At 39.4% G+C, this 25,515-nt stretch overlaps 1 protein-coding gene across 3 annotated transcripts in view; it reads right to left on the minus strand.

Annotated features, from left to right (window-relative positions):
• Positions 1-25,515, minus strand: part of LOC115794462 (mannosyl-oligosaccharide 1,2-alpha-mannosidase IA) — a 196,257-nt gene that overhangs the window by 93,139 nt on the left and 77,603 nt on the right. For all 3 annotated transcript variants that reach the window (XR_004021173.1, XM_030749989.1, XM_030749990.1), the window contains exon 2: positions 23,425-23,521. Coding sequence is in view for 2 of the 3 variants with exons in the window: in XM_030749989.1 (XP_030605849.1) it covers positions 23,425-23,521 (97 nt within the window). In the remaining variant the exon portion in view is untranslated. The remainder of the gene's footprint in view (positions 1-23,424; positions 23,522-25,515) is intronic.

Raw genomic sequence — 25,515 nt, forward strand, 5'->3', positions numbered from 1 at the left:
AGGACTTGGCTAGTAAAGGTAATCTGTCCTTTGCTATTAGAACCTCTAAACAGTGAAACAGTCTCGCAGTTAAAACAATACTGGGACCATAGTATCATAGTATCTTTTAAATCTGTTGCCATTATGAGAACAATGTCAAAATTGAATATCTGAATGGCAAATCCATAAAAGCAGAAAGTCCAAATTTCCATCCCCCCATCTTCTGCTGCTTATCTGGGTCTGGGTCATAAAGGCAGCAGTCTAAGAAGATACACCCAGATCTCTTTCTCCCTCACCACCTCCTCCAGCTATTCAGGGGGGACACCAAGGTGTTCCCAAGGCACCCGAGAGACATGCTCTCTCCAGCTTGTCCTGGGTCTGCTCCAGGGCCTCCTCCCAAATATGTTGGACACTTTTGCCTAACGAATGACTTTGAAAATTGACTGTCAAATTGTTCATACATTTTCTGCAGATCAACTAACTGATTAAGATGTCATTAGTTCAGCAATGGATTGAATGTTTAATTTTTCAAAATAATGAATTCCTGTAAGACACGGCTTTTACGGTCAAATACCAACACTGACTAAAAAAAAGATTTGATTTAATTACTCAAAGTGTGTATGGATACACCAACACACTCATGTCATATCCTTATCGGAAAGTAATTGCCTGTGTATGTGCATGTGTGTGTCTGTGTGCATGCGTGCGTGTGTGTGTGTGTGTGTGTGTGTGTGTGTGTGTGTGTGTGTGTGTGTGTGTGTGTGTACAAAGAGTACATGGAAATCCATTAGTAAGACATTGGCCAGTGGGTTTTCATTTATCATAGCTGTCACAAGCCAGTCAGTGTCGGTCGGCGGGGTTACATTAGACGGCCCCAGTCCACATGATCAATCACTCAGTGCAGCCCGCTTGTGTTGTGATATTACCGGCTTTACTCTCGCTTCCTCACTTTCTCTATGAATACATGCACAGTATGAATCAGTATGAATCAGGAAAAGACACTTCTTTATTGAATCCCTCAGGGGATATGTCGGAGGCAACATTTCTGCTCTAATTTCATTTAACCAGGACATACCGCATGCCAGATATATGGTAATACTCCTGAAATGAAATCCAGTGATCACTATAAATTCCAGTGACTAAGTGCATTAAAAGTGCAATACTGTTAACCACATAAGAATAATCAGATTTCATAGATGGATTCTTTAATAGACCTATGGGAAAACAAATCAGAGTTCTTTCTCATTTTAGCTGGAAAGTCATAACACAAAGCTGAAAAAATAAAATATCAGAGGTGTGTTCAAAACACACTCTGCAATAAGACTGGCAATCCGTCCAGGGTATATTTTGCTTTTTGCCCTAGGGCAGCTAGGATAGGCTTCAGCCCCCCATGACCCTTAACTGGACAAGCAGATCAAAAAGTGGCTGGATAGATATTTCAAACTGTAAGCCAGTAGGTTAAAGTAAATGTGAATCTAATTGATGCAGGCGCTGGTATTTACAATAATTGCACTGCCCTGTTACCAGTGGTTGCCAGTAACCAATTATCAATTGCAAGGCTAATAAGCATCTTGTTTGCACTAATGCTACCTGACACCAGTAAGCGAATCAGTGTGTGTGTGTGTGTGATTTAAAGGCATTTAGCTGGTTGTTATTCGGGGCACACAGCCTGCATCGCAGATAAAGCACAAAGGCGATGGTTCTATAGGTGAGTGGGCTTTTGATGAAGAGCACCAACAGAGCAACGGTGGGGGAGAAGTGAGTGGTTTTAGAGGGAGTAGGATTAAGTAGGGTTACTGAGCAGAACATGAAAAAGGGTAGGGAGAAACAGTGTGAAATGTCATGCCCATCAATCAAGATCGACTTTTCTGGAGGGTTTCAATACCAGTCGTGCATTAGTCTCTTTGAGGAGAAGATGTCAGATAAGTCAAGAAATATCAATAATGAAAGAGGACGGTGGATCATCTGCATATACTGTTGTCACTGAAGATGTTTATTATGGGATGTTAAAATGCATCCTTTTACATCAGCCTGAATCAAACTTGACACATTTTCAATAACAGTCACAGCAGAGATGTTATAGCACAGACAAAATGAGAGTAATAAAGTTTGCATCATAAGGGGGGTTGTTTTTTGTTTGTTGATCTTTTTTTGGTTTCTGGGTAGCCTAAAAGCACCTAAAATGCAAATCAGGCAAGAAAGGAAATTAATTAATAAAGTGATAAACAACTCTGGTCTTCAAGGTTTTTGTTCATTTTATTTGAACCATTGTGCCCTCCTGGGGCATTTTTGTATAATTTTTTCCAACGTTTTTTATTTGGTGATTATTTTGGCTGTGTTACAGCTTGTGGCATGAATCTTTTTTTGCAGGAAATCTTTTTCATTACATTTCATTACATTTTTGAAATCTAATGTCTTTTACTACCAAACAATAAATAATCCTTAGAATTTTAACCCTTCAAATTATCTGAATTATTATTTATTACAAAAAAAAATTATTTTCATATAATAAATAACAGGGGATGGAGTTGTAATATGATTAGAGTCTTGGATATGTCAAAGATTAGCAACAAAATGTGTGTGAATGACAGAGAGAGAGAGCGAATGAGTGTGTGTAAATCTGTAAGCACTATTTTAAGGGTGAAAAAAGGTCACCTTTGAGCGATGTGTTTCATGTCTTTTTGAAGAAGTGCGTGAGTAAAATCATGGCCTCCTGCCTTTGATGTACTGAAAAACAAACAAAAAAAATTGTTTATGTATGTTTATCCACCTGGCTGTTTTCACAGCCAAAGATACACATGCAGCTTTGCTGAAGAGTCATTTCATTAGTGAGCAGAGGAGGAGAAAGACCTGGAGCAAAAATGTAGAGGCATTTCAGTGCAGACGAAGCTCTAGAAATGGTCATGCATCCTTTATCTGCCAGCAAGCTGCAGGACTCATCTGACGAAGACACAAGCTTTGAGGGGGAGTCTGACACACAATGCTCCCTGGAGTCCTTTACCTACACGAGTGCCTCTGACCCATCCTCTGAAAGCGGAGGGGACACTGAGAATCCTACCCATCCTAACAGGGAGTGGACAGAGAAGAATGGGAAAGTCCAGTGTCCATCTCATGCCGAGATGCTGCACTGCATTCAGGCACCCACCGGCATGATGCCACGGCCTATAAGATATGCCACACGATGTGGCATCCTTTTCTGACATCATTCTTCTCTGCTGACATGATCCTGCCGATTTTGCAAAATGACAGACCTACACGGGAGGCGTTCAGTGTCGGGATGGAGTGATGTGGATGCCCAGGAGATTCAAGCATACATGGGACTTCTCATCCTCGCAGCTGGGTACTGATTCAAATAGGAATCTCCCTGCAGCCTGTGGGTTCATTTCCAGCAGCAGACCTGAACTAAAGTAAGCACACACGCACATGTACACACACACACACACACACACACACACACACACACACACACACACACACACACACACACACACACACACACACACACACACACACACAGGCCAGAATTCTGCGTCAGGTCTTTGCGGGGCTTACGCCGTAACCAGAAACCCCTCTGAATCCGACGCACTAACCAACGGTGTAACCTGACGTGCACCTCCTCAAAAATCTAACTATACAACTGCCCGCAACGATTTTGACCGGCCTGTTCAGCACCGCAGATTCCTCCTGTGCACTTCAGGCTACTTTTCCCTGCAGTTTTTGAATTTATCAGTGAGAGAGTAACAATTATGGTCTCGATATATGGAATAATAATCATAGCGCCAATATGAGGACTAACAAATGTCAGCAAATTCCTGGAGGGAGATTGCTGAAACTATCTGAATGGATGTGAGGGAATGAAGAAAGAAGTGGAAAAAACAGAGGGACAAATATGTTCATACCCAAAAAAAAAAGCTGACCACGACAGGAGGGGGAAAAAAATCCCAGCATTTTGTGTGTTTTTGTCACATAGCACCACGGGTCACAACCACGGGGTAATTATACACACAAGGCACCTTGCACAGGCATAAATGCCGGCAATGACGTCAGCCACTTATGTAGGTTATTTCATAGGCTCCACAAAGACTCGATGCAGAGTCTGGCCTCACTCTTGGGGCATTTTTGGCCACGAAGGTGTCCACAGCGAGTATCTGGCACTAAATAGCAATTAGTGATACAATCAAATCAGTTTTGTTGCTAATCTTTGAAACATCCAAGACGTTAATCACCACCAAAGCCCCATCCCCTACTATTTATTATATGGAAAATTATTCAATTTTTGTGTGTTTTTTAATAAATAAGCAATAATTCAAATAAATAAACAGGCATTTAAATGGTTAAAATCCTGAAAATGAGTGAATGTTTGATCTTTTTGATCAGGGCTGAAGTTGATTTAAAAAAATAAAATAAAATAAAAAAATATTGTTGTATGATGATTTAACAGCAGTTTTTTTTGGTGCACAGAGGGTGCAAAATTTGAGGAGGGCACAAGGGTGTCCAATCTCATTGTACATCCTGTATAATGACAATAAAGGCATTCTATTCTAAAAAGGGTTAAGATTACAGTGCTAATAAAAAGTACAGTCAAGCAAATCTACTTATTTGCTACCAAGAATAAGTTTACATTTTACAGATTTTAAGTATTCATTCAACTTCATTATGAACGTTACTGACTTTACAGGATCTCCTTCACATTTCTCTGAAAAATCTAATCTACTGTATTACATAGAAGCCCCTTAGGTAAACAATGTACTACTTGTAATCAATATTATTATTATTATGATTATTTTCAGCATATGTTTGTAGATGTGCCACCAAACCTCAAAATTATTTGAGGTTTGGTGGCAACCATTCAAAGATAAGCCGTGCCCCTATCAGTGGGAACAGTCTTCTGCAGCTGTGACTAAAAGGTCCTTATTTCCAGACTCTATCCTATTTGGGATAAGATGACAGTCAGGAAACCTAATCCCCCCGATTAACATTTTAAACACTACGCCACCAGTCACTTCACAGAACAAGGGTGCATACACAGGCCTTGTTAAACATGTTCAACTGAATCCTCATTTTCAGTTAAGACACAATTTGTTCACTTTAAACTCGACTAATTGTGCCTGCAAGATGGTTCACATCCCCTAACCAATCTCTAAAAAGATCAAGTCTGAAGTAATACCGCAAACGTTAAATGCAGTTGGTAAAAGTTCACTAATTTCTGAGTTTTGGTGCTACAAACCACCAATAATGTGGTGTTTATTTCCTTTAAAGAGAACCTAGAAGAGCAGGTGACAGCTGCAGAGGCAGAGCTGTTTGGAGAAGTCTATTTACTGAGATACACTGTTTAAATCATAAGGCTAAGGAAAGCTGACCCTGCATCAAGAAATATGCACAGTGTGTTGTGTGGGAGACATTGATGTAGCACCCACATCTAAACAAGTGCACTGGAAAATGAAGAATGGAGATGGAAGGCTCGGAAAAATCAGCCCAGCTCTTAGCAAAGTGGCAAAAAAAAAAAACAGACAGAAAAGACAAGACTAATGACCTGCTGTTATGAACTCATCCTGTGTGTAGATACAGAATAATACATAGTAAAACCCTCTTTAACTTAATTGAATTGAAGACCTAGAATAGCAGAATTGTACCTTCAAGAATTAAATCACCTTTCCTGCTTTTCGTTCTACTTTTAATCATGGGTTTTCACTTTTATTAACCGATCTTCATTAGCAGAAGTTTCACAAATCGGTATACATCAATAATCAGAAAATAAAAAACAGTTTCCTTTTGTTGATTGATTCTAATCATTTGTCTTTTCATAAAAGATGATCTGAGAAGTCCTCAGTCTTTGCCCAGAAATGAAAGTCGTTCTTCTCTGACAATATATCTGCATGTCTGATTTGCCTTGTCTGGCAGTACTATGCATATAAATCTGCTGCTTTTCTGTTGTATGTGCACACATACATAACATTATTCTACTCATTGCACAACTGCTAAGTGCCTAGAATGAACCACATGGAAAAGGGGGGAAAAAAAAAAAACTCACATCTGATTCTAATTGCACCCCACATATGCTCATCTCTGCCCCCTTCAGTGTCTCCATTTTCACCATTATGGTAATCGCACAGTCAAACTGCAAAAAGGCTGGCATCTAATGGTTCTTTGTGCCTTCCAGAACAACAACTACTTCTTGGCAAGACAGAGGAAGGGAAAGAGAATTGACGGATCGAGGGACATTAGAGGCATAGTCAAAAGAAATTTGTTCCATTAGAGGGCCTGAGGAAAGGGGAATGACTGAGCCAGAGGCTTCAGCTACAACTGCGGATAGCAGAAATCCTTTATGTCAAAGCACATAATTGTTTAGTCTCCACATGTTGGACGAGGACGCTGGTGAATACTTGTCAGGGGGGAGATGGTATTTATCTGTAATTGACTCCTGATATATTTTATTCTATTTTGAGGCACCCAGATTTAAAGGGGACATGGATTGTATTGAGATGGACGTAGGCACCATGACCATGATGCCACCCAACCCTCGAGGATCTTGAGCTAAGCATTTTGGTCATCACCAATCTTTGTGGGGTTTGATTAGGGATGGTCGGATCAGACTGAGAAACTAAGAATATTGAAACCTTGATGTGCATACCCTGCTTTATTATCAGTTTTACATCAGTGGGATTCGTGATTTTAACAGTAACTTCATGAGGTATTAAATAGACAATAAAACAGGAAAGTGTTTACTGAGGACATTGAGCAATTGGAAAGCCATGTTGTTTTCTTACAGACTTCTATACAATTGGACATCTTTTTAGAATCAGATGATTTGCTCCCTTCTGGCCATCTGAAAGTATGCAGATTTCCACAATGGCTTCTTTTGGAAATGGGTATCCTGTATAAATCCAGTATTCTGGGCTTGTTGACAACTACAGGCGTCCCTTTTTTGTTAGTTGCAAAGTTCTTAACATTTTTCAACCGATGAAGTACAACTTTTATTTTTTGTGTAAATAATTTGAGATCTGTTATGGTAGCTGTGGCAGTTTTTACTGAGTGGACATGTTGCATGTGTTTAAAATGAAACATGGGTGCTGCCTTGGGATACTGAAGGCCAAAGGCACATTACAAAGCCCTGTTAAGAACTAAGTCACCTCACTTAGTTAATTGTAATTTTGCAGTTTGGAAATAGATTTAAACATGACATGACTAAGTTTTACAAGGATTATCAATAAACTATCAAAGACTAAGCAGCTAATCAGCATACCTTAGCAGAGATTAATCTGATCAGAAACAAATACAAAATACAAATTGTCCAGACATGTTTAAAGAGGCTCTAGACTTCAAGCAGTACACACATCAATCTAATTGCAGCAATCTAATTTGCCACTCTGGGAAAGCGTAGCGTGTCAGTGGAGCAGCCCCGTCTGATATGACAGGCTCTCAGATAAGATTACACACCGCACACAGTGTTATCGAACCTCTCGCCTCCTCCCTGTCCTAAAAGCCTGTCTTGCATTGATCTAGAGACACGGCAGCACAGTTTGGGGTGGGGGGGTGGGGGAATTACACATCTGATGCTTGGTCAAACCACAAAACCTGATTCAAGATGACAGCTAAAGCTAGAGGCTCTGATTAGATAGTTGATAAAGCACTAACAATTCATCCAGTTGTAAGGTCAACTGGCGTCTAAAGAACAAATAAATAATTGTAGAATATACTTAATAGAAGTCCACCTTGCAATCACTGATTTTCTCTCATTATTTAAACAAAGGCAGTGCTTTCCATCATGTACACCAGACGTTAACTCATCTGAACTGTGCTTTCTAGCTCACTAGCTGCGCACAGAAAAATGTGCAGCCCAGCCCATTTAGGAGAGGTGTAATAACCTGTTGACAAAGAGCACCCGTCAGCAGGAGAAATTAAACCAGCCATCTTCAACGAGCAGCTGCTCTGCTTCATTTGCTCAGTACCTCAGCCATTTAAAGGTAAAGGAAGATCCTGGGTCTAGAAAGCTACAGATAGGTGAGAATTTAAAGGGGAGAAAAAAAAAGAAAACAGTGTCTCATTACTGTGTTGGGCCATCATTTCCTGCCAAAGCAGTTTTAGTGCACCTCAGCATTGATTCTTCATGTACCTGGAACTCTACTGGAGTGATGACCGCCAGTTTTCCAACATTGTTTTGATGGTGATGGTGGAATGCACTGAAACACATCAGTCCCAAATCTCCCATATGTGCTTAGCTTGGTCAGGTGGCCAAAGGCCCTAGATTAAGACCGAGTCCTCACACCCTATGGATTGTTATCCTGGAAGAGACCACTCCCATCAGTATAGAGATCATCACAGTATAAAGGTGATCACTGGTTTGCAGTGATTCTCTGTTCTATGGGGACTAGTAATACCAAAATACCCATGACAGGACAGCCACCAGATCACTTTACTCTAGCTGTAAAACGTTGAGGATTTTCCTTTAATCTGTCACCCATCTGTATTGCAATGTGTATATACACTTACAGCTGATTTTTTTTTTTTCTTCATGTATTTTGTATCGTTTTGACTAGTCTGGAGCATACTGTGACCATTGGCTTTGTAATAGACAGCAAACACAAAAAGTCTAGTTTAAATCAAATTCTGAGATCATTTAAAAAAAAAAAAAAAAGTAGATTTCAATTAAGGAAAACTTTCACATTTCTGACAGATGTACAGAGACCCAGTTTAGAGACTCCTGGTCTGTACGTTGAAAGGTACTATTGCTTGCTCACCTGCAATTTCACACTCAATTACTAAGGGAATGCAAACTTTCTAACCATATTTCCTGGGAGAATCTGAGTTGAAACACTTGTCCACAATACTCAATATCAATTTCTCTTTCACTGCTTTACCCATTCCTCAATTCATTTCTGTGTTACCGTGTTCTGTTCCCAGGATGCCAGAGACTGTTAGTTCTATTCAACCCCAACCCCACGCCCAGCCACCAACAACTACCATGAAATGTGTCTCAGACTGTCAGGCAGAATCTGAAAGTTCTTTCGATCCGTGCTGCACGGAGAAATAATTTTATGCAACTGCAGTTATGCATTCTGCCAAAGCCTTCCTCTTTCCATCCACTCACCGCTCACAAACGGAGTCCCGCCTGTCAGTGACCGACTACCGATGCTTGTCAGTAAAATGGGAGAAAGGCATTTTCTGTGCAGGGAGGATGAAATATTTGCATTTGTGCATGAGCTAGAGACATTAAGCTGCAACAAGCTGCAGAGGCTGTGCGCCGATTTTCACACAGCTGGTTCTATCGCTTCAAAGTATGATGCTCACTGTGTGTTCATGTAAAAGACCCAAAACAGCAAGTGCAAATGTAATGTAGAAACGTACATTGGGTGTATCCCTAAACTTAAACTGTGTGCTTCCATAGAACACAAAGGGCAATATTTGAGAAGTTTCTGAGAGAACCTGAAGACAAAAGGAAAATGTTCCTTTGTACTCATTAAATAAAAAAAAAACAAAAAACTGAGGACTGTCACTGCAAACCTGAAAGTCTGATGATTAAAGGACAATTTCATCCAAAAATGGATGAAAAGATGGGAGGCGGAGTTACTGTGGTTTGACACAAGCTGTGATGACGCAAAGCTTTTTTTAAAAAAAAAAAAAAAAAAAAGTACTGTATATTAATAGATTCTAAAATAAATGAAGTAAAATCTTCTCCCTAATACTGCCATAAGCTTTAAAGCTTGCCATGAAAGACTTGTGATTAAAACTGCCAAACACTGATTACTACCCAGCAGTAACATGTCTCCAGTTGCAGACATGTCATCAGTGACACCGGATCTACGTCACTGCAGACTGAGATTACATAAAGACACTTTTTTCTTTTTTTTTAAAGGTTCTGAATAGTAAACAAGAAGAAGTAACAAAATAAAGGGTTTGGGGCTTTATCTGGACCCACAAAAATTTACCCTCACTGTATTCATCGGCCTTGTTACAGTAGCACTGAGTACAATCCCTTATAATCCTCCTGCTTCGTCATACATTTTGCAACCACTTTTTCATCATCTTGGCTATAATCCCTCCGCAAAGGCTTGATGATGTGCTCATGCCCACTGAGGGGGGGGACTCATTCTAATCCGAGAAGAGAAGAGCTGAAATTTAGTGGTGATGATAATGAAAGATGGCTTCCATTTCATCTTGATATCATGTGTGTTCTGCTTTATAATGCTGTAGAGGAGCTTTCTTCATTAAGACAGTTCCTCCAAAACAAACATTCTGTGCATTTAATGGCGTGAACTGGTGGAGGAAAGTCCCACAGCAGAAATGACGCAATTACAGGTCATGCACTTTGCATTCTTAATTTAGTGTCTAAACTGTCTTCTTCTGCGCTTTTTTTCTGGCTTTGCATTTTGTTATAGCTAGCTATACTTGTGTACCTCCCTCATGACATCAGTGCACCCATGTTTTTATAACCCTGTCACTTTCCCCTGGCATGATTGAGGAACTGAGCGCACTTCGAGCGTGCTGTGATCTCCGCACAGTTGCCACTGCTTCACTGCCAACTGATGCAGAGCTTGCCAGGATTGTCATTACATGCAGTGGACGAAACCTGCCTGACAGCCGGCTTGCCCCCAAAGTGCCTTATCAGAAGTTTGCTGTCTAGCATCTCATGCGCCTGCACCTTGAATGCTCCAGTATTAGCCCGCTGTTAGGGGGGAAATATTTCCACATCCTCCTGATCTCATGATTTCACTGATTTCATGGTGTGAACAGCTCTTATGCATGCTATAGAATCTAAACCCCGTCTCCGAACTATTACTTATAAACTTCACTAGTGTTCAGAGACATTTTTCCATCATTATTGTCACCTCTTACCATCCAGACTTAGAAATTAAAATTGATGCAAAATAAAACAAACGTAACACCGTATCTTGTCCATAGATTTGGAATTCTGGCCATTTCCCAGTCTTCCCAGGTTTCTCCCAGTGTAATTCAAGCCAGGCAAGTTGACCAGACCTAAGCAACACACAACTATGGTTAGTTAGTGGGATGGTGAGATAGTGCTATGTTAACGTACCATGTTCATTAAATCTTGGAATGGAAAACCTCTCCAAGTATAATAATTCATAAAGACTGTAAAGGCACTGGGGTGCCATAAAAGTGATAGCATGTCTCCTGCCATTGGCACTCAGTTGTCAACCAAATTAATTTGTGGGAAATGCCCACTCAGAGAACTCTTAGGCCAAGGAACAGTTTATCACAAACATACTCTCTCTTCAAAAATGGAAAACTCTGCACTACAGCTGTAGTATCACTAAGCTATACAATCCCTTAGACTAAACAAAGGGAACAGAATTAAAGTTTCAGTGTAAATATACAATCTGTGGAGAAGAGGCTTTAGTAAAATGAGATGCTTTACATACATGGAAGGCTATGGATTGCTTGTGCAGACTTAAATACAGCTCTATCTGACAGCTATACAGCACATTGGATTTTAAAGAGCAAACATTTGTGTAAAACAAGTGAATTTTAATATTGTTCTTCTACGCAACAGAGCCTGAACTAGACCAATATTATTGGCTGATACTGTTCACATAAAAAGAATCTGCAGGTACATTGAACTGCAATGAAAGAGTAAATGTTTAATTTTATTACATCTTAATTCACACATTTGTTCAACACATACTTACATTGCCAAATGCTGAAAATAAACTAAAACTTTAACAATCCCTAAAAAAAAAAAAAAAAAAAAAAAAAAACCTACATAGGTTGGGTTATATGCATCTCAATGACAGCATATAAGAAAAGTAATTCCCAAACCCCTATTGCTGCTGCTGCGGCTCTATATCCTCCAATTATCATGATATACGATGTGTCCAGCCAGCATTTTCACTTTAGGCCCTATTGGTCCCAGAACAAATAGGCAATATTGAATGGAGGGTTGGGATGTGCTCTCAGAATGGGTTGAGGGACCAGATCCTGATTTGTTACCTAGTGCTGATCACTATGGAGACAGATGATTTTGACCCCATCATGATGGACCCCATGGGATGCAGAATTGGATGGGGAAGAAAAGTAAAGTGGGTGGATGGTTACAACCCTTCTCTTTGCGTGTAGCTTGCATGTGACAGGTAGTGATAGGCACCATTTGTGTAGCCCTTCATTTAACCCTAATGGAAATGGAAGCTGCCACTCCCTCCCTTGCTCACTCTAACCTTTACAGTGCCCCCTTTAAGACCAGGCACAAGGCCTGCGGGAAGGTAATTGCAAAGGAGGGCAAAAACCTGTCTGCCCTGCCTAATATGCTGGCAGAGGAGAGAGCACACAGTTGTCAGTGGAAGTGGTTGCCTGAATAAAGGTGACTGCTTTTGATAAATGTTCCATAGATAACAAAACAGAAGTTTTCAAATGAAAGATGTGCAAAGTCTTGCTAGGTCTATAATAACAGTATCCAAAAGTATTAGTATGTAGTATGCAATTCAGGGCATATCTGAGTCCCTTCTAAGCAGCACTGTATTTTCAAAAGTGCTGCCACAGCGGACATATTTACCAGCTCTGTCACAACTTTGTTTATTGTAGATTATAATGATGTATGACATTGAAAATTGATGGAAATCCACCATCATTTTGAGGGGATCCAGAGAACCACCAAATGCTTTATAAAAGATTTATTTCACCTTTCAATTGCACCTCCAACCAGAGCAACTAAATAATAAATATCCAGAGTTTCATTATTTGGGCCATCGATTCAGGGTAAATCAAGTTTTCAGACCATCTCCTCCCTCTGGTCTCTATCATGTAAGAGTAGCTGGCAGTGCTTTACAGCATCTGAAAAACCCTTGAAGTTTTCTAATAAACGCTACTGGTTTTAAATGGTCCCCAGGCGTGCCATGAGAGAAAAGGTGAATGGTTCAACCTGTGTCGCTAGAATCAGCTCATTTTGCATGCCAGGACAACTGTGAGCAAAAACTGGTGACCTTCTGCGCTTTAATTGCACCTCTTGGGATGAGAAGGGAAACGAAAAAAGGTGATGGGCCAAAATGGGGAAAAAAAAAAAAAAGAAAAGGATTAAATAATCATAAGATGAAGGCAGAAAAATGGAAAACCACCTCTCCATGCGTAAAAAGGGGTCTTTATGCTTTCATTTGTTGTAGAGAGGCAGAGAACTAGAAAGCAATTGTGAACAGCAGCATGTGGCCAATCCCCTTAACAGCCATAGGACATCTATTGTTGATGAAAAATCTCTGGAGTGAGGGAGGGGCAGCTGTGACACCTAATGTAATGTTCTCTCTTTTTCAGCACAATCACAAGCCTTGTCCCCAGCATCTGTTAGACTACGGTTTTGGCTTGGCATTTAATGTGCCTCAGCTAGTGACCCACATATGCAAGCACGGGGGTAATGACGTCGTTCACAGAGGGATGAACATCTCTTTAATCCACCACTTAGGCTGCTGGACTGGTTGCCTCCTCACTTTGAAGCAAATGGAGAAAGTGATAGTAGTACACGAGACATCTATTAAGTATAGTAAATTAGTTCTGAAAAAATAAGGAATAGAGAAGATAGTGGATATGACATCTGACATGGTAGCGATGAAACAGATTTATGATTGTGTTTAAATGATCACAGTGGTGTAAAGCATACAATTAAACTGTTGCTGTATAGGCTAACTAAAGGCTAAACCAGGGAAAACTGCTACCCTGCCTCTGACAAAATAAATACATATAAAAATATTACCCACTAGTTCCTTAACAGTATATGCACATATATTTCTTTCCATATTTGGCCAACTGAGATGTTGTCTGTAAATCAGTAAGATCGGTCCCCTTGGTGCCGAAGCTATGCGGTACAAGAGCTCTACGTTTACAGAACCCGGTGACAGTGGAGGATTTTGCTAGTCGCTATGCTAACGTAACCGTGGTGAATTTCCTTGTTCCACCATGAAAATTATTCCGATGTTAAACTTTTGTTCCGCATGACTTTTCTCCCAGGTCGTTCACCTGTCATGCACCCCACACTTTGAAAAACGCTAAACACCTGTCAGAATCCCTACGTACAACAACTGCTGTGGTGATGTGAATTTAAAAGGCAGCCTTGGTCAACGTTTTAATAAAGAAAGGATCTGAGGCTGTAAGTGAGGAGTTTTGTGACACTCACTCTGAAGGCCTCATACCCTATATGGATAAACGGTACAGGGCCACCTACACATTACACCTACAGGAGCTGCTTGGTCGTGGAAACCCATGCCATGAAGTTAACAGCACACACTTTTTGTGCTGATGTTAGAGGGGATTTGGGACAGTGCAGTTATTGAGTCATCAGAACGTTGGTGACTTTATGCGCTCTGTCACTTTGTGGCTGAGTTGCTGTGTTTTCTAAATACTTCCACTTTGCAGTAATACCACTTACAGTTGATGGTGGAATATGCAAGACGAAAGAAATTGACGTGTTACGGTGGTGGTGTGCTATTACAGTAACATGCTCCAATTTGGTGTGCACTTTAAAAGCAACCCCTTCTTTCCTGGACTGCATGGCAAGGTGCTTGATTTTATACACCAGTGGCAATGGGATTGAAAACACCTGAATTTAAAGCTTAAGCGGTGTGGCCCAATACTTTTGTTCATGTTGTGTGCCCAAACCTGTACAATAAGTTACCACAGAAGGCAAATTGATCTTCTTGCCATATATTTGTCATAGACCAAATGAGAATAGAAAATGAATCTAAAGTCTCACGGATACCAGATGAGAAGACATGGTTGACATGGGCTCTCTGTTTTTTTTTTTTTTCCCCAGACTGGTAACAAAGGCAAAGAGGAAGGGAAAAAAAATGCTTTTTTTTTTTTTTTTCCTTCCAAGAGGCACAGACCCTCTCAGCAATCAAGTCGTCCTAAATTAGCTTTCTTTTCAGATCAAAGAAAACAGCCTTTATTGTAAGGCTCTGGTGATAAAAGATTAATACCATAAACAAGCTGTCCACTCTAATTTGCTTCCAGTTGTGTGTCTGCGAATAAGCACACAAGAAAATCTCGAACATCTTAAGGTGATCCACCCAGAATACTAAAAGCTTTGTGTTGATTTAAAATTGCTCATGTAAGCATATTATCTGCATATTAAAATATAATAATGATTCCAAATATTGGATGGATGGATGATTGAATGAATGAATGGACGGATGGATATTTTTTTTAAATTTTTTAATTTTTTTGGCTTTGTTTATCTTCATCTGGTAAGTTTGGAGTAGTTGCTTTAGAATCTGCATATACCTTTGCAAAATTATCTGTATTATATTAACTATTCAGTACTTACATATTATATATTACCTTTTAAGGATAATGCTCTGTCCATGTTTAACATTGCCATTTAAATTTAAGGCTGAGGGGTCCGTTCAGTCCTGCTCTGAGACAAGCTGGAAATACAAAGCCATCAGTGCCGACTGTTTCAGCTAATGCCCTCCACCACAGAAGTAGGGCACGAGAGCTCTGGGAGTCAAATATTGAAAATAATTCATTGCACTGAGGGCTTTAGCTTGCAAGTCTTGCAGTTAACACGTGTCCCAAAATGACTTTGCATCTCTTTCCCACACTCTTTTAAATCTGTTCACATCTACATATGGGAGTTACGGCTTTCCCAATAGCCTGAAGTGTGAAAAATCTATCATCATGTCTTCCTTTGCCATAAGCTATCAGACCGTTTCTCTAAACAATGATTTTCCACTCCCTGTGATGCCCCCCTGCTGATCAATAAAAGCAAAAGCTCAACTCTGCTGATCTCACAGAGGCACAAAACCAAGAGATGAATGAAACAACGAAGGTAAAGGACCAATTAAAACCAAAACCAAAGCAGCAAAGAGGTGCAGTAGTTCTGTCAAGTCATCCTTCAGTTTTCCACATATTTTCCTAAGAATTCAACTTTCATTCATCAAGATGTAAGTATACAGTAATTATAATTATGCACAATTAGCAAGTAGCTGCAGAAAAATGTGGATCATTTAGCTAAAGAGCAGATATTTCATTTAGGAGTTACTGGAGGAGTTAAAAACAGAGCAAGAGTGTAGCTACTGGACTTAAATGTGTTTTGTAACTGCTGGATGTGCAAAATAAGCCAGTACACCAAATAACCTTGAAGGTGATCATATCTTAATGTTGTCTTCCCATAAAAAGTTATTGTAGGTTTGACACAAACCCACTGTAGTGGATATTTTATCCTGAAAACTCGAGCTGCTTTCAGGGGCATATATCTGCAGTGATTCGACAAAACCATTTCAGTTTTAATGCCAGTAAGCACCCCACGCTTTAAGATTTATTATTGCTGAAAGTCAACAGCGGCAGCAAGCAAGACATCTTGCATGTCATGCAATTGACCTTCAATGATTTATGTCAGTCACGGTAAAGGCTGCCGATAATTTCGACACCAAAACTTGAAGGCAACTGGTAAAAGTTATTAACATGTAAATATAACAGATGCTGAACTACACAAACTCCATCTGGGTCACAGTCACCTCCACCTTTAAGCTCCCAATGAAATGCATTCATATAAAAAAAGAAAGCCCTGCATCTCCTTCAAAAGAATTGTAACTTTTCCAGCAAAGAACATGTTTTTGCATGCCATTAATAAATAAACCCAAGCTTCAATTAGCGCCACAATTTTCCTCTCTAAATTAAAAACACTGAACATGTTTTACATTATGCAGCAGTTATCCTCGGGCACTGAGAACAGGGTGACAGCTCTTCCTCTGTGCTTCTGTGCGAATCCCATTTTACAAAAACTAATGATCATTTCTTAAGCCGGAGACAAAGCAAATGTTGCCACCAGTCACACTAAAAGTAAAATGTGACCTTGATCTCCACCACTTCATGATGGTTGACATGATTTAATATTAACCTGACATGAAACTAGTCTCATGCTATCAAATCGAATGGGGACAAGATAGAGCTACCATCTGTCAGATGAGTTTTTTTTTTTTTTTTTGCACAATGTTATTATACGTTATACTAAATTTTCATAATGTTCTAACATAATGCTTACTAATCAACCTCTTTCCTGCAGAAAGGGAGAATGTGAATGTACATATTCTATCTTTATTATACATTTCTACACATTCGCTGAGTGGGAACTCCCACACAATCTACCATCAAGGCACGATTGCTGAAAGTACATTAAAAAGAGCTTTCTAATTGCCCAAGGCAAAAGAAAATTTAATAAGCTCTAAAGAAATAGTTATTTAAATGACAAAAGTAAAAGAAGAAAAAAAAAAAAAAGTATTGGAACTTTGTTTTAGAGAGAAGAATTAAGAGAGACGCTTTTAGCCTTGAGGGTCATGACAAAGGGAAGAGGGATTATGGCAAAAATGAAAAGGAACATAGGGCTGAAAGAAAGAATTAAAGGAAGATTATAGTACAAGTGAAAGTATGACAGAAGGTTTTGAGTAAAATATCTCACTGCGGTTTGGGCCGTGATTTGAGCGAGTCGTGTGCCGGTTCCTTTAGGCATACTGACAGGCTTCAGACGACGTTGCTAACCGTACTGTAGATCCAATCTCGTAGCATTTCTGTTTACTCTGGGGATTAAATTAAAGAACACAGCATCCAATTTCATACCTGGCTTCTTGCACCACCCCTAACAATGTGACATTTACTCGCTAGCATGATGCCCTTTCTCTCTTCCTCTCCCTTTGACAACCTCCCTCTCTCTGTTCATAGATAATGCACTGTGCAACACACAAGGATAGCTGAAAGCAGGAAAACGATGACAGCTTTCAACAGACTGAATATATTTTCTTATGGAATTAACCGTATTCTGTTGAACAAAGTCATTCCCCTCCCCTCACACTTGGAAACTGAACTATTTCTCGGCTGTGCTGCCAGTGATAAATGGCTTTTTCTACCCTAGCTTTATTGTTTGGATATCAGTTGGATCAACATTAAGGTGCTTAGTGGATGGCTGTGCTGCATGGATAAAGATAGCAATTAGCTGGAGAAGTTGGGGGTTGTACTGCCCAATATGTTGAGCATATCGTGCAAAAAGGCAAAATATTTGAAAAATGACTTCACAGTAAATAATTTACTATGTAATTAATAAATGAATGAATACAGTAACTGTAAAATATTGTGGTGAGTCTTAGCAAGTATAAAATAGAACTTTTTTTAATTTATGATCATAATTTCCATAAATGCAAACACTTTCCTACATGTTTTGCTATGTTAAATAACTTAATAGAGACTGAACCTTTAGTTCAAAGTTAAGGCCTCAGTCAGACAGGAGCAGAGGCTGGTCGGTGACCCCTGGCAGCTTCCAGTCACTAGGCAAAAAATGCTCTACAAATACTTACTGGCTGCTTGCTGGCTGTCAACAAGTGAAATCAGTCAGAAAGAGAGTCCTGAACCTAAAAACTCCTTATGATTGCCTTGGTCACTAGCACACTGTTGCCGCCTGGAAAACACTGACTCATCTGCAGACACATGCCAGCAACTCGCCAACAAGCTGCAGTGAAACCCGAAGTATGAAAAACTAGAAATGGAGAACGTTTGCCTTCTGAGTAAAAGGTGTGCCTTCCTGCTGCAACCAATTTGTCTCAAAAGGTGCAACTTTTACTTTGAAGGCGTACGCTCCCCGCTTCCGCTCTGCACTTCACTACTGCTCAGCGAGCGGTTGGCGGGTGTTTGCAGACAAATCAATATTTTCCAAACTACAGGTGACCGCGGCAATCTGCTAGTCACAAAAGTTGTCTCATTGAGGTTTCTGGTGCAGCACTGTACACTTCTTTGTGACCAATTTGACCTAGTGACAGCCAGCAACCAACCAGCAACTTCTCACCAACCGGTCAGGAAATGCACATTTTTCTCTAGACACCAGAAGTTGCCAGGGGATTTGACCTTACAGAAACAAACTGAAGAAACTAAAACATATTTATTATTAATTAAAATATTACTATTAAATTTACTAATAGTGCTTCACTTACTTCTGTAACCAGGACTTAATTTTACACACATTAAACAAACAGCGAGATCTACAGTGAACTGGTTCTTCAGTTGAATTCATTATTTCCTAAATTAATTAAACGATGTTTCGCAGTGTGCCAATCCCAGTGAACATTAAACCATTTTGCACCTTCCTGCACATTTTACAGGCTTTCACCTCATCGTGTTGACATATTTGGTCCATAGGGCAAAATCATTTTGCATATATTTCACGGGAATCCTACAGCACTGAGCACCACACTGCTTCAAGCTTGTAAATGGTGCCAACTTACTATAAATTGTATTTACCTTATTGCTGTGATAGGAGCATGAACAATAAACACGTCACACAAGATTGCTTGAAATATAATGAATTAGTGAAGTGATTTTAATTACATGCACCGTGTATTCACACTCAGCATGCAAAACAATATAAATAAAAATTGACCTTGTTCGATAAAAGCATGCTTGAAAGAATTCATTTCACTTCCATATTCAATAGCCATTGTTATTCAGTGTTTGGGGTCTATGTTAGCAGTGTATTTATTATAGCTGAAATATACATGAACTGAACAGCTAATATCCATAATTCAGAATCTGTTTATTCATGTCATCATGTCATTTGTGCTTTGCAAATTTTCCTCATATCACTCAGGACTACTTATATCACAACGCTCACAATGCACTTGTACCCCCACCATCAGAATAAAGATTGAAGAAGAAGAAAAAAAAGATAAAAAGAAAAAGCAGCATCCAGTATATTTGTTTTCTTAGAGATCTGATGGTCTCTGACAGCATGGATACAACATAAAGCAGGATGAAAACAATCTCAAAATCGTATCTCAGGTAAGCGCAGTCTAGCAAACTGTCACCTCACTCCCAACCTTCTGTATAGTAACAATCTCCTTTACATGGAAAGTCTTTTTTTTCTCACTGTCTGCATCACAAAGTAAATAAAAAGAATGTAAAACACAATTTTGACACGAAATGGTGTCCTGGCCAAAAGAGGCAGCATTAACATAGCACAGCTCCAGGGGAGAAAAAAAATATCAGCGCAAGCATGAAAAGAACATGACCACAACTCCACAACACTTAGCTACCTTGATGGATAAAAGCAAAAGTTATGGCTGTACAACCGACAGTGAGTCCAACTAATGCTGCAGTTGTGGTTCCATCACAATCTGACACTGAGCTAGAATTTATAACCTGCGTCACAGCTAGCTAGGAATGCTGTTAACTTTGTGTGTCAGGTAGAATTCCAGCTCCCAGGGATTAAACTGTATAAAACACAAGCTGTTTGTGCTGAATCTGTCAGTGCGATAAAGTGATTGTTCGCGAATATGCTACAACAACAATTTAATAAGCTGATATCAAAGCTCACTGCTTTGAGTCTCATTTCTCCACTCCCAGCAGCCAGACGTGGCTTAATGCAGCTTTAACATGAACAAATCATTGCAACTCCTTCATCATCTCTATCATCTCTCAAGTTTTAATATTGACAACAGTACAGTCCATTAGCTTTCAGTGTCCTTGGCTGATATTCCTTCCTAATGATGCCTTACATCACAAGTAGAGTAAGTGGATGAAGCCTTGATAACTCATCTCGGAACACGACTTGTAGTAAAAACTAACTGATCTCTGCTCCCTGCAGCATATTAATCAGCAAAATTGACCAACAAAATAGGCTTTCTGCAGCAAAATATCAGCTCAATTAAATTGGTAAAAAAGTCAATCAACTAAATTTACTACATTAAACAGCAGGGAGTGGGGAAAACAATTTAGATTTATTATATTTGAGGAACTTGTTATTTAATGTGTCCTTCTGGCTGTGCACGGCCATTGTTCAAAACAATAACTCAATTTTTGTGTTGAAGAAGCAGAAACTTTGACATGACTCCCACACACTCTCTCCTTTAACCCAGTCTCATCCACAGCTACATTAAAAACCTTAAAGATGTTGTTCTTTAATTACTAACTCCACCCCTTCTTTAGCATCAAGTACAAACCGCAAACTTATTCGATGATGATGGCAAAATCTGGGTTTGAATTATTTTTGGTTGCTTTAAAATGTGATTTAAGGCCTTTGCTTTAAAGTGACTCCTCTTAACCACAACCTCTTTAATACTTGGGAATCCCTACAGATGTGAAGGAAGGAGACCTCAGGTATGGAAGACAGTACCAGCCCAAGTCTTATTAAGAGCTGATCCACCTTTTATTAAGAGCTTTATTGTGGGATTTCCCTCAGGCACAGAAGTGCGAACTGACTGATATGCTCCACTGCAGAGGACTGCAGGACCCCTTCTGGATTCGGCTCCAATTAGAGGCTGTTGGGAGACTGTGACACCCCTGGCAGGTTGTGAGGTTTCCTGTGCTGAGTGAAAGCTCAAGAAAACAGTGTCAAAAGCTCACTGAGGTGCAAATAGGTGCGATGTGTTGTCATTCTTTTTAAAAAATTCATTCCTTATGATTTGTTTTTCAGAAGGTGTGCAGGTATAATATATTTTTATATCTGTATGAATCCAGTTGCTTTTGACTTATTTGAAATTTGAGTTGAACTACTGCTACCAGCAGTTTATCAAAAGCAGCCCCATCACAACAGAAGCAAAAAAAACATTATGACCTCCAAACAAAGCAACTGTCATATCTGAGAAGCTTTGAAAATGTTTGCTTGTTACCCGGCTTAAATTATTATCCAATATTGAAAGAGTTGAACAGAAGCCAACAAAGCTAACTCGTGCAGAGCGAGCACTATTTTTAACACAAACAACAAAAGGTAGATAATTTAGAATTTTTGGAACTGAAAATTAAATATATATAGTGTCTGTGAGTAGGATACAATATGCGGCTAAAACACCTTGGTGTCTACCACACTGCTTCCCTGCTGCTTTTCTCTGAATGAGTTAATGGACAGTTGTGTCAAATATCTAATTATGGAAAGATATGTTCCACAACACAGCCCACACGTCAAAGCACAGGATTAATAGTGCTTCCCTTATTTCTGTACTGTTGGCTGTCACTTCTGATTTAAGTGGAGCTTATAGGGCAATCTACTTCATTTGGTTTTCCTTATTTGGCTATATTAATTCCACTGTTGAACATTATCCATGTGTGTTGCCTTATTAACACATTACAAAATTACAAAAGGACCTTTTCTTGCCTTATTTAATATAATTCATCCTCAACCCTCAATGAGGGGCTTGTGAGCATCAATGCACTGGTAGATCTACAGATGCAACGATCCACCAGCTAGTGACTGGAACTGGCTAATTTCCAGTATTCTTGGCCCTGACTGGTGACCTGCTGGTCAGCATCACATGTACAACACACACACAGCAGCAGGCCGCAGGCTAGTGAGTAGTTAGCTTGGAAGCTTTTCCCTGTGAGTGAAGAGTGTGAAGTTTGCCAAAGAAAACATTGGTATCAACAAACCTAAATCAGTTAAACCGCCTTCACCCAGCTGAACATGGACATGTTAAAGTAGCTAACAAAGAGAAGTTGGCTAAAGCTAAATCTGTCAGCTTGGCTCACAGCCAGCAGCCTCAGAATCTAAGCACCACAGGAGGAACATTATGGAGATGAGTGAAAAAGAGAAAGGGGTCGATGTCCTGTTAGCTGATAAAGTTATAAATATACAGGAAAATAATGCAAGTACCTGACATTTGGGGTTTCTTTTGTTTTTATCTTACTATAATGATTGGAGAGTACGTATGTATGTCTGTTCCCCAACTCCTCCCAGGCATGTTAATCCATGTGAATGAAACACTATATAAACTGCCAGGTTTCCAGGATTATCAGCATCTATATAGCTTTTGGGAATTATTTTTAGAACACTCAAATCCTTACAAATTGTGCGTGTGTGCATGTATGTGTGTGTATTATATTATATATTATATTAAAACTAACAGCGACATTATGTTAGTTTGCAAAGAAGAAGAAAAATGTATTTTTTATTCATTTGTTTAGCGTTTATGAACAGCCATTTTTGCCATCTAATGAAGATAAAAAGAATGACATAAATTAACATACATGTCTGTGTTTCATTACATAAGCAAAGGGAACAAGTGCTGCTGGCCTGGAAATAAAACCACCCATAGGGAAGATTTTTACAAGTATATATAAATATGTTGTTTGATAAGGTAAAACACGACAAAAAAAAAGATTCAAGATTCACGACTTTTTACATTTTTCTCTATTAAAAAAAAAGTACTTTCTGAAATTCAAAAATCAGCGCCCAGTTGTGAGAGTTTACGATGGGTGTACCCTGCCAAACTGAGAAACTGTTGACCTCTTGTCTGTTTCTAATAAATGAATTTGAAAGCTGCTCATTTTCCTTTTGTCCACCCAAACACAAAAAACTATAGATTTCAGATTAGTTTTATGGCTGTCACTTGTACAGATCACAAAAATGTCTCCCTTATTTTGTTTTAGTCTGTCTTCCACATCAAAGCTTTCCAAGAGAAAGGTCAACAGGTCTTAAAAAAAAAAAAAAAAAGGTGACCTTTCAGGCCTTTTGCGTCTCCAGCAAATACTCACCAAACATGTTGCCAATGTGCCCGTTTCTCGTCAAAGGCCGCAGCTCATTCTTGCCCCAGGCATAGAGCTTGTAGTTGTCCCAGGCAAACTTCATCATCTGCAAAACAAACAGAGAGCAGACAAACAGGTCAGCCGGCTGACAGCAAAGCGTCGCACCTCCAAGATCAACCATAATTAAATTGGTATAGCTCCAGGCAACGAGAATGATAGATATTGATCAGGTCCGAATTAAGGGCAAGGATACAATTATAAACACATAAACCACACTGCAAAACAATATGGTTGACATTTTCCCAGCAGCAATGTGTACAAATGACACAGTGACTGGTGTCTGCAGAAAAAAGCAAACCACTTTGAGGAGCACGGATTGCTGTTTAAACAGCTGTCATCTGCAAATAAACTTCTCAGATGCAGTAAAGAAGAGCAAGACAGGAAAGACAAAAGCTGTCTCATCCAGCAGTGGCACACCACAAGTGACATATAGGCCGGAAAGATGAACCTGTTTTACATTAATCAAATATATTCATAGCTCTTTATTGTATCATGTAATATTATAGCTTCCCAGAGGTGACCCAGCCTTCAAGAAAACACCTTTGAATGTCTTCAAACTGCTAAAAGTTAGAAGATTACATTGAATGTTGATTTAAATATCAGTTTAAATAATGGTCCCATACTGGCTTCCCACCTTCTCTCCCACTTCTTATATATAAGCTGCACAGTTATAATACATCCATAGAAATGTGTGACTGTAATCTTGATATTGTTTCCAGTTTTTTGGAAAAAAAAAAAAAAAAAAATCAAGAAATTGTCAGTATTTGCTTATGAAAACAGTACTACAAATTGTATTGCATGTAAGGAAATGAAAAAATAGCAATTTAGTAAAGATTCTCTTAACTTTCTTCTGAAACCTATTAATAATAAAACAAGACTAAGAATCAAACGTGAATCTTACAGTCTTCACATTTACAGGGATCAACAGAAGTGATTACAAGTACCTCGAGGGGAATATGAATTTATGTACAAAATGTAATATCAATCTAACAAGACTTCACAAAAATAAACAAAATATTAAAACCGCAAGCGGTGATATCGGGCCCTCGCACTCCGCGCGCGTCGACCTGTGGCGCTCGTCGACCCGTGCCGCACTCGGAGGTTTTGTGATCGTGATGGGTCTCTAGAAAGTTGAATTCTTTTATAGGAAAAGGTATCTTTTGCTCTCGGCATAGACGCAATGGAATATTTGGGGGTGTGGTCACGGCTCCAGCATGCAAAATAGGGCATGGGTCTGATTGACTTTTTTGATGGGCTGTTTGTCTAGATGATGTGGAGCAAATTTGGTCTCACTGGGTGAAATGCCCTAGGAGGAGTTCATTCAAATAGCAGGCCTGAAAATGGCAAAAATTGACACATTCAATTGAAGATGCTGGACTTCCTGTAGGGTTTCCAGTATGGCTCCAAGAGACTTTTTTGTACGTCTTAGGATGTTACATGAGTGTGCAGAATTTCAGAGCTGTAGATATAATGTAGCTCTGGGGCTAGCTAAAAAACATGCTATTTTATGATATTTCAAGCTGCCAGTAGGTGGCGCTGTAACATTTATGGACTTTATGCATATCAATGTGTTCAGGGCAGGAGGCTTATCAAATTGATGAGGATTTCGTAAGGAATGGTGAAAGATAGTTTCATGCATTTCAGAGCAAAACTAATTATGTGGACGTCATACAAATTTTCATTTGCTTCTGTAGGGGGCGCTATTGCGCCTACAGTCTTGAATCTGTAGTTATGGATTCAGCCTGGGTGTGTACATGAGTGATTAAATTTTCAGCCTGATCAGACAAAGCATGTGCGAACAAGTGCACAAACAATTTTGGTGGTAAGGGAGAAAAACGAAGGCCAACTTCAATGGCCTGGTGTGATAAGACCATTTAATATTTTGTAAAGATTTCCACAATATTTGATGGGCTACTTGTGTAGATGATGTGGAGCAAATTTGGTCTCACTGGGTCAAATGCCCTAGGACAAGTTCGTTCAAATAGCAGGCGTGGAAATGGCAAAAATTGACACCTTCAATTGAAGATGGCAGACTTCCTG

The sequence above is a fragment of the Archocentrus centrarchus genome, chromosome 16 (genome assembly GCF_007364275.1).
Source record: "Archocentrus centrarchus isolate MPI-CPG fArcCen1 chromosome 16, fArcCen1, whole genome shotgun sequence".
Taxonomy (NCBI): domain Eukaryota; kingdom Metazoa; phylum Chordata; class Actinopteri; order Cichliformes; family Cichlidae; genus Archocentrus; species Archocentrus centrarchus.